Raw genomic sequence first — 11,047 nt, 5'->3', positions numbered from 1 at the left:
CCAGTCCAGCTCGTCCCTGCCTCCCTAACCTGTTCTTCCTCCCACCTCAAGCCGCACCTCCATCTCCTACCGACCAACCTCATCCCGCCCCCTTGACCTGTCCGTCCTCCCTGGACTGACCTGTCCCCTTCCTAACTCCCTACCTACACTCACCTTTCCTGGCCCCATCCCCGCCTCTTCGACCTGTTTGTTTCCTCTCCACCTATCCTTTCCTCCATCCTTCTTCTATCCGCCTCCCACTCTCTCCCTATTTATTTCAGAACCCCCTTCCCCTCCCCCTTTTCTGATGAAGGGTCTAGGCCCGAAACGTCAGCCTCTCTGCTCCTATCATGCTGCTTGGCCTGCTGTGTTCATCCAGCCCTGCACCTTGTTGACTAGGATTAGCTCATCTTCTTTTAAGAAAAGAAATAGATTTGATCACTTAGGTGAAAAATAAGCAGAATACAATTACTTTTGCTACTAAATGTGGGGAGTTGGTAGCATAGAGATAATGCTATTGGACGAGCAATCCTAAAACCCAGACTAATGTTCTGGGACATGAGTTCCCAGCTGGTGGTATTTAAATACATTGCTAAATCTGGGATTAAAAAATTAATCTCAGGAATGATAATAATGAAAATATAATCGATTGTCTCAGAAACTAATGTTGTTCCTGGGAAGGAAATCTGCTTTCTTTACATGGTCTGGCATAAGTGTAATCCAGGTCCACAGAAATGTGGTTGACTCTCAACAGCCATATTAAGATACTCAGTTCAAGAACAATTTGAGGTGACCTTGCATGATCTTGTGCTTATTGTTTCCTATTGGCAAATGACGTTAGCTATTTTGCAGAATACTTGAAAGCAAAACATGGGTAACGAATATGGATCTGGACAAGCAAAGTCAGCCACTGATTCAAATCCCTAAGCTCTATCATGTTTCAGGTGAGCTGGGAGGTAATGTACTGCTCAGCCCTGGTGAACAGTGTCATCAACCTGTTTTATACAGATTGTACTGCAGACGGGGAGATGTGGTTGAAAGGAGCAATTTCACATCTACTGGCAAAATTTGTCTTTCTGGTCCAGAAGGCAGCAGGTCTATTGCAGGATGTTCCAGAAATTATGAAAACCTGGAGGAACGCATCTTCCTGAGCTCTCCTCTTATGACTCATGCCCTGTATAATCTGTGCATTGGGTATTCTAATCAGATAAAGTACAGAAAGCATAGTGCAGCTGATGAAGAAATAAAGTGGTAGTGTAGCAAGTGCAAAATACTTAGGAGAACCAGGTGATTTCAGATCTTATATTCCCAAAGCTTTATAATATGTTGATTTCCTTTACCTTAATTTCTAGGTCTTTGTTAAGATTGATTGCTATGACCTAATCAAAAAATAGTACTGTAGTTTGTGACTAGCAGAATGATAGCAGGCAAACAGAAAGGATATAGTTTTTCTTTTCTCTATTATGAGAAAGTAATAAGCTAAAAATTAGAAGTTCTCCTGCAAAATCAAACATCAACACAATCTAATGGTTTACTTACTGGAAACTTACTCTGCACTAACAACTGAATATTACTGGTTCTGAGACATTAACCCAATCAAGTCTGTCACAATGTTTTGGTTAAAATAGAATCCAGCTCACAATAGCACAATTTAAATATATTAACAAATATGCTAACTGCCTGTGGAGAATGCCAGCTTCAAATCCAAGGGTGCATGATTAAAACTAACTGTAGAAAGGAAGTCATAGGGAATGAAGTGGTAGTTTCAAGTCTTCCTACTCCAGAGGAGTTTCATAACATGTCTGAGCAAGTCGATTTAAAAAAAAAAATATCTACAACTGTTATTACAACCGCAATTTCATCAGTCAGAATTAATATCAGACATTTAGTCACTGCGGTTATCAAATACCCCCTCACATTGTAATCATGTGATGTCCAAGACCCAGAAGTAAGGAACAGCACTTCTCAATTTTTTTTCAAATTAGAGGATCAAAGTCACTTTCCTCAGCAATGCGGCATACTTTTTATCACAGATGAAGGTCAATATGAACACTGGCTACAACAAACAGATTAGTCAATTATCTGTTATTTCAGAAATCCTCCAAGAAATGTACCTTAAAGGTTTTTTGTCCTAGTAATGGATTACTTATGCATTAATATCACAAACAGGTAATATTAACTCGCACCTGTAGGTTTAAGTGTGCTATAAGACGTTCATTACTTTTGCTTTTAGCTTCTAGAGAGATAACATCATGAGGACGACCACCTTCCAGAGTCCGGTTCAAGCGTTCTATTTCCTCATCTCTTAATTCAATCTGTAAAAGAATGGTCATTGAGAAAAGGAGGAAAGTGATTAGGATGAAAATAAACATTTTATGTATCAATGCACGAAAGAATAATGAATTGAAGGAGTCAACATGATGGTCTCTGGAAACTCTTATATCACTGCATATACAAATGATAAAAACTCACATGCACTGAGGTTGAAGTTAACATGCAGACTCTGAATACAAATAATCTGAACGAAAGACTCTTAATAAAGATTGATTGATTGACTTATTGTCATGTGTACCTAAGTACAGTCAAAAGCTTTGTTTATAAGCAGTACAGGCAGATCATAGTAAGCAAGGATGTACAGATCAGAAATAACAGTGTGGAGCTGAAGGAACACAGCAGGCCGGGCAGCATCAGAGGAACAGGAAAGCTGACGTTTCGGAAGGGTCCCGACCCAAAATGTCAGCTTTCCTGCTCCTCTGATGCTGCCTGGCCTGCTGTGTTCCTCCAGCTCCACACTGTTATTTCAGACTCTAGCATTGGCAGTTCTCACTATCTGCGTACAGATCAGAAGTTCTTCAAAAAAAACTTATACAGAGGCATACAGGTTACATTGCACGGAGCATGCGCCATGCGAGATTAACGTTAACAGGATCAGCATTATTTGAAGTTAGAGAGTCCATTTATCAGTCTAATAACGGCTGAGAAGAAGCTGTTCCTGAACCTGTTCGTGCATGTGTTTAATTTTAAGTATCTTCTGCCTGATGGAAGAGGTTGCAGGAGGTCATTACTGGGGTGCGAAGGATCTCTGATGATGTTGGCAGCCTTTCCGTGGCAGCGAGCCATGTAAATGGAGTCCATGGATGGAAGGTTGGCTTTTGTGATGGTCTGGGCTGTGCACACCGCCTTCTGTAGTTTTTCATGGTTCTGGGTAGAGCAGTTACCGTACCAGGCCATTATGCACCCGGACAGTATGCTTTCAATGGTACATCTGTAGAAGTTGGTGAGGGTCCTTATGGACATACCAAATTTCCTGAGCCACCTGAGGAAGAAGAGGCGTTGTTATGCCTTCTTGACCATTGCATCTACGTGGGAAGTCCAGGCCAGGTTGTTGGTTATCATCACTCCAAGGAACTTGACGCTCTTCACCCTCTCAACCTCAGCTCCATTGATGTAGTTGGGGTGTGTTCTCCTCCTTTCCTTCTATTCTTCAGTTTTGCCAACATTGAGAGAGAGGTTGTTCTCATTGCACCACATCACCAAGCCCTCTATCTCTCTTTTGTACTTTGACTCATTGTTTTTAGACATCCATCTTACTACAAGATACACAGCATTTTCATTGTTAACAGTCCTTGGCAACACACTATACAATACATCAAGATGAACAAATAATGCTATATAACAAAATATAAAATATGGGAAGTGTGTTGACACCAACATCCCGCAAAGGTGCGTGCATGTCTGGCTGTGCTTTGATTTAAAGGGACCACACAGTAAAAGCTGACAGCACAGAGAAATGAGAGGGAACATTGTACAATTCTCGGAATTTTCAACACTGGTGAGAGAGTCTCGTGATAATAGGATGCTTTTACAAAGCTTAAATCATAATTAAATCCATTTTTATAAAGTGATACAAGTGTTACATAAATTAAAACGCTTTCTATTGAAAATCTATTTGACCATTATCACTGTTAAATTTCAACATGACACTTCAATGTTGTGACAAATATTGGTAGTTATTTTGATTCATTAATGAGAAATCAAGTGAAGGCACATTTTCAGACATTCTGCCAAGCATGAACTTCTTTTCCAAAATGTAAAGAGGAAATAAGTTGCTAATGAATTTATGAAGCAGACAGGATGAGCTGCTCAAAAGACAATTATGCATTCCTTCTTCATGGAACATATGAGAGTGGAAGTAGGTAGATTGAACTTGGAAAGAAAGGCTGGCTTATTTCAACAAATAAACTTCATAAGTTCCTGAAGAGCAATTGAATATTCAGTGCATCTTATGGATATTTTTCAAAAAGCAACATTTTCCGTATTAATTTAAAATAATTAACACTGCAAAGGTGAAACAAAAGGTAATAACATTAAAAAGAAATTCATGTTTATATATTGTATTATATTTTTCACATAAGGAAACTTGTATTGTGGTCAACCTATGAAATGGGAATTTTAGTGGGAACCCAGGTCTGCTCAGCAGAAACCCACTCTCAGAGTTTCTGGTAAATTTTCTAAATCTAGAAATTATTTTCCAAATGCAGTACTCTAGATGGTGCCAAGCTGCTTGAGTGTTATTGGAGCCGTACCCATCTAGGTAAACAACAAGTATACAATTACACTCTTGACTTGAGCGTTATAAATGATTGGAAGATTTTGGGTTTTCAAGAAGCGAGTCACTTGCTGCAGAATTGCCAGCCTCTGACTAGTTCTTGGTACCACAGTATCAATATCTTTTTTTCTTAAATTTAAATTTAGTTTCATCTTGTCACCGACATATTGGAAGAATCAGCTTCGGAACTGACCACACAACTGTCCTTTGAGGAACCAAAATGCTGAGTTAAGTAACCATGGATGTACTTCAGACAGCTTTTTGTTTTATTATTGGTGAGCTAACAAATAGCTGATTGGCCTGTAGCTCTTAGACTTTCATCTGCCACCTTAGCACCCACACTACCAAGTATCAATGTTTTTATGAGTTCCTTTCAAACTCACAGTCTCTACCATCTATAAGGACAAAGGTAGAAGGAGCATGCGAACACGACCAGCTACAAGTTCCGCTCCAAGCCACACATCATTCTGACTGGAACTGTATCACATTCCTTCACTCTGCTGGATCAAAATCCTGGTACCGCCTTTCCTAAAAGCATTGTATGGGTGTGTCTATCCTGAAGACTGCAGAGGTTGAAGAAAAAAGCTGACTACCATGATCTCCATGGGAATCAGAACTGGGTAATAAATCTGGCTGAACCAGCAAAGCCTACTTTCCATGAACAAACAACATGTTGTGAAAACTGCATTAGTATCACCAAAGCCCCCACCAGCAACATCCTGGGAATTCACAATTAATTAGAATCTTAACTGGACCAGTCATACTAACACTGTGGTACCAAGAACTAGTCAGAGGCTGGCAATTCTGCAGCAAGTGACTCGCATCTTGAAAACCCAAAATCTTCCAATCATTTATAACGCTCAAGTCAAGAGTGTGATAGTATACTCTCTATTTACCTAGATGGGTATGGCTCCAATAACACTCAAGCAGCTTGGCACCATCCAGAGTAAAGCAGCTTGCTTGACTGGCACCCAAGTTAACATCTTCAACATTTACTCTCAAGTTGCAATGTGCACAACCTATAAGCTGAATGGCAGTGATTTGCTAACATTTCACTTACAGCACCTCCAATGCCATAAAGTATTACTGGTAGCCCTGATGTGGAGGTGCTTGTGTTGGATTGGGGTGGACAAAGTCAGAAGTCACGCATCACCAGATTTTAGTCCAACTGGGTTATTTGAAATCATAAGCTTTTGCAGCACTGCTCCTGGGTCAAGTGAAGTCTTTCTGTGTCGATATGAGCCATCTTCTTGGAGATCCTCTCCACTTTGAGCTGGCAGTTTGTGGTGTCGATGGTAGCCATGATGTGAAAGTGCCGGTTTTGGACTGAGGTGGACAAAGTCAGAAGTCAGATGACACCAGGTTATAGTCCAACGGGTTTGCTTGAAACCACAAGCTTTCGGAGCACTGCTCTTTACCTAACAAAGCAGCAGCGCTCTGAAAGCTTGTGATTTCAAATAAACCTGTTGGAGTATAACTTGGTGTCATCTGACTTCTGATAAAGTCTTATCCACTCAAAGTTCAAAGGCAGCATAAACATAGGAACACAAGAACCTGCAAGTCCACTCCAATCATGTTACAACATGGAGAAAGACAGCTGAACTAGCTCACCATTTCTACCTCTGTATTCACAACACAGTAAAATTAAACGACTGAAAACTCCTAAATAGTCACTGTCATGGTTCTGAACCAAACTTTTGAATAACCAGTCCCAGACTTTGCGAATAATTAATTTCCAGACACCAATTTTATATCTTAAATAAAAGACTTAACTGTTATTTACATACATAATAACTTTAGCAAAGAGAATTAACAACATGGTAAGCTGATTAATGCCTGTCCTTTAAACCCAAAACATCTGTTTTCTGCTCCCCATTCACAAAAAAGACGATAAACAAATACAGTTGATGGATAAATAAAGGAAAATAACAAATGGGCCAGATTACTTAAGTGGCTTTCACGATGCATTGTTTCAAAAGTATAAGTGTATGGACTCCTCGGCTGCTTTTCTGAAACATTGATTGGGGTCACATTCTCAGTTCACCCAGGCAAAGGCAGCAATATTTTTGACTCAGCTTTCTAATCTGTGGATTTCCAGAAATTGGTGTATCAAATTAGGCAGGGAGCGTTCAAGTCTCCACAGTCTCAGCAGAACCATTTCTCAGAAAACATAGTTCCACCCTGATAGATTCATCAGCTATTCCCGAGGCCTCAATTATAATCCAACATCTGCCATCTCCTTGAACATAGGGTCTCTTCCAGATTTTCCCGCGTACTGACCTCGTTAATAGCCAACGTCTGCTACCTTTTTAAACACCATGCTCTTCCCAGCTTTGCTGTGATGGTTGGAACCCCTTAAGAAAGAATCGGCCTACAATTAGCATTCGGGCCTGGCTCACACACAATGAAGCTTGTTTGGTTTGTTCTTTACCTTTCACCAAAAGCTGCCATATAACCCACCAGTCATTTTTAGCTCACAATTAAAACTGAAAGAAGAATAAAAATAAATTCAATGAAAGTTCAGTGATGGTTCTAACACTATGTGCTCTGACCTTTTAAATTTCTCATTTCCCTGTTAGTCTTTTGACCAATCATAAATTATTAAAATTGTAAATGTTTTTAATCTATATTAGTTTAACTGACAATAGCTAACTTATCACCCCTTACTTCAATATTTTTGCTTTTGCAACTGCACTGATGACTTACTTCCTGCTTACTGGATTATTCCTAACTTAATTCCGGAATTTATTAATGGGAAGGCAATGGCCTCGTGGTATTATTGCCAAACTATTAATCCAGAAACTCTGTTAATGTTCTTGCCACAGTAGATATTGGAATTTGAATACAATAGAAACAAAAATTTGGAATTAAGAATCTATTGATGACCATGAAACCATTGTCAATTGTCAATTGTCAGGAAAACCCATTTGGTTCACTAATGTCCTTCAGGATAGGGAATCTACCATCGTCACCTGGTCTGGCCTACATGTGACTCCAGACCCACAGCAATGTGGTTGACTCTCAACTGCCCTCTGAAATGGAGTCATTCAGTTGTACCAATCGCTGAAAAGTCTCAAAGAAATGAAACAAGATGGGTCGTCTGGCATCAACAGAGACTGGAAAAGGCAACAGCAAAAACAGGCCTGTCAACCCTGAAAAATCCTCCGTACTAACATCTGGGTCCAGTGCTAAAATTGGGAGAGCTGTTTCACAGATTAGTCAAGCAACATCCTCACACAGTCATATTCACAGAATCATACTTTACAGTTATTGTCCCAGATACCACCATCACCATCACTGGATATATCCTGTCCCACTGGCAGAACAGACCTAGCAGAGGGGGCGGCACAGTGGTATACAGTCAGGAGGGAGTTGCTCTGGGAGTCCTCAACATCGACTCCAGACCCCATGAAGTCTCGTGGCTTCAGGATAAACATGGACGAGAAATCTCCTGCTGATTACCATGTACCATCCTCCCTCAGCTTAGAAATCAGTACTCTCTACGTCGACAAACACTTTGAGGAAGCCCTCACTGAGGATGGCAAGGGCACAAAATGTACTCTGGGATTTCAATGTCCACCACTAAAAGTGGCTTGGCAACAGTATTACTGATTGAGCTAGTTGGATCCTAAAGGGCATAGCTGCTAGACTGGGTCTGCAGCTGGTGGTGAGGGAACCAACAAGACGGAAAATCATACTTGACCTCATCCTTACCAATCTGCCAGCTGCAAATGTTACTGCCCATGGCAGTATCGGTATGAGCGACCACCACACAGTCCATGTGGAGATGAAGTACCATTGAGATTAACCTCCATCGTGTTATGTGGCACTATCACCATGCTGAATGGGACAGATTTTGAACAGATCTAGCAACTCAAGGCTGAACATCCATGAGGAACAGTGGGCCATCAGCAGCAGCAGAATTGTTCATCCAGCACAATCTGTAACCTTGTGGCCCGGCATATCCCCACTCAACCATTACCGTCAAGCCAGGGGATCAACCCTGGTTCAATGGAGAGTGCAGGAGGGCATGCCAGGAGCAGCACCAAGCATACTTGAAGATGGGGCGTAGACCTAGAGAAACCATCAAACAGGACTACTTGCATGCCAAACAGCGAAAGCAGCAAGTGATAGACAGAGCTAAGTGATCCCACAACCAATGGATCATATCTGTCCTGCTACATCCAGTTGTGAATTATAGTGGATGATTAAACAACTCACTGGAGAAGGAGGCTCCACAAATATCCCCATCCGATGGAAGATCCCTGCACATTACTGCAAAAGATAGGCTGAAACATTCACAGAAGTCTTCAGCCTGAAGTGCCGAGTGGATGATCCAACTCAGTCTCCACCAGTGGTCCCCGGCATTATAGATACCAGTCTTTGGCCGATTGGATTCACTCCACGTGAAATCAAAGAAAGCAGTAGCAGCAGTGTGTACTACCTACAAGATGCACTGCAGAAATTGACCAAAGATCCTCAGACAGCACCTTCCAAACCCACGACCACTTCCATCTAGAAGGACAAGGGCAGCAGATATATGGGAACACCACCACCTCCAAGTAACTCACTATCCTGACTAGGAAATATACTGACATTCCTTCACTGCTGCTGGATCAAAATCCTGGAATTCCCTCCCTAATGGCATTGTGGGTTAACCCATAGCAGGTGGACTGCAGCGGTCCAAGACGGCAGCTCACCACCACCTTGTCAACGGCAACGATGGATGGGCGATTAGTACTGGCCAGCCAGCGACGGCCATATCCCACAAAATGAATAAAGAAAAAAATTCAGCAAAGCTACATTGTATGTATCACGCATTTACAGAACTTTGACATTAACCCCACACTGTTAGAGGATGGCTCTGCATTTAAGGTACCCCAAGTAAGGATCTGATGTCCTCTAAAAGGGGGAGAAAGTATGGACAATAACACAGTTAGATGCCAACTTACACAACACTGATGTTCCCAGCATTGTCCGACACATATCTTGCAGGCCACTCATCCTTCTCTCTGCAGGCATCACCTCACATCATTGTCTGAACATGGACTCACCCTCATCTTGCCATCTTGCACCCAACTTTTGCAGTCACCCTCCATACATTTTCTCACTTGATCATCTTCATACATTCTACCTGTCACACTTGTGGCTCTGTTTTCTCTCATTGCAAGGGGAAAGAGTGCCAAACTCTGGACAGCAGCAGAGAACTGAGGATGGATTGTAGTCATTTCCAAATTGACCAGTGTGGAGGAATAGGCACTTGACATCAGCAGGGTGGATCAGGTCATGGGCATTGAAGACGGAGAGAGGAGGGTCTCCCAAAAACCTGGTGACAACATTAAGTATCACACTGCCACTTGGCACATAACAATTATTTAGGCTGAGTTGATGTCACAACTAACTGAAATCACATGGTGTACACAGCGTAGAGTTTGAACCCTTTCCCCATATCAATAACGATTCAGGTCTTTTATCCCTTGTAAGATGAAAGAGGAGTGGAATGGAGTGAGACCATGAATTCCTCAGAAGAAGGAAAGTACTGTGGGATTGTAATGTCATATGAATCATTTGCACCACCACAACCACCAGCAGAGATGCTCACCTCAATGGATACTTCAATAGAAATATTGAAGTGACACATGCTGAAACATACAAGTTAAGCAGGATCAGAGCTGGAAACAGAATTCCCAGAGGATGCAGGTGACACCAAGTGATGATCAGTTAGACATTTACCACCCAGATAAACAAGGGCCGTTGTTCCACACGAACACCACCACCTACAATTTGCCTTGCAAATTACATATCATCCTGACTTGTAACTCTATGACTGTTTCTTCCACATTGCTGGGGTAACACCCTGGAACTCCCTTCTTAACAGCATTGTGGGTATACACAGGCTACATGGACCTCAACTGCTCAAGGAAGTGACTCACCACCAACTTCCCAAGAACAATCAGGGATGGGGAATAAATGTTGATCTTTCCCATGATGATGTCCAGATCCCAGACAAATGTATTTAAGAAAAGATAACAAGCCTTGAGAGTCATCTACAAAAGGGAAACTTGTGCATCCTGCACGAGTGCCAAGATTTCTGCCTCAGTTTACCTCCATGTAAAGAGAAGCCACCTGCATATGGTATCAGAAGTGGCAGGCAGTATGCCTGGATCAATGGTCTACTTAGTATGTCTCCTGTAAGGTAGCAGAGAAGTTGAGGCAAGCAAAGACAGGGAAAGACAGGAAAGATGGAGTAGGAGCATATCTCCTCATTTTCCCCCTTCTCATCTCTTGTTTACCCACAACAAAACTTAACTGTCCACGCCATCATTCATCCTAGACAAAGCCCCTCATGCTGCCTTCTGCCTAATGACTGGGTCTGCGTCTGCACGAAAGTAGGTGGGACAGAATTTGATGGAGCCCTCATGAGTTCCAAAATCTAGATGGCGGTTGTGAGAGGTATGT

General features: G+C 41.8%; 1 protein-coding gene across 1 annotated transcript in view; it reads right to left on the bottom strand.

Moving 5' to 3' along the window:
- The window catches only part of LOC109917372 (centrosomal protein of 135 kDa), a gene marked incomplete at its 3' end in the record, with an annotated part of 24,562 nt that extends 14,845 nt beyond the window's left edge, over positions 1-9,717 (bottom strand). The window contains exons 1-2 of the mRNA XM_048592476.1: positions 9,643-9,717; positions 2,166-2,294 (exon numbers count right to left, since the gene is read on the bottom strand). Coding sequence (XP_048448433.1) covers positions 2,166-2,294; positions 9,643-9,717 — 204 coding nt within the window. The remainder of the gene's footprint in view (positions 1-2,165; positions 2,295-9,642) is intronic.
- Positions 9,718-11,047: the final 1,330 nt, after the last annotated feature.

Source organism: Rhincodon typus, unplaced genomic scaffold (genome assembly GCF_021869965.1).
Source record: "Rhincodon typus isolate 14 unplaced genomic scaffold, sRhiTyp1.1 hic_rhity00001300, whole genome shotgun sequence".
Classification (NCBI taxonomy): Eukaryota; Metazoa; Chordata; class Chondrichthyes; order Orectolobiformes; family Rhincodontidae; genus Rhincodon; species Rhincodon typus.
Note: the sequence above shows the minus strand (reverse complement) of the source record. Positions and strands in the feature narration are given on the sequence as shown.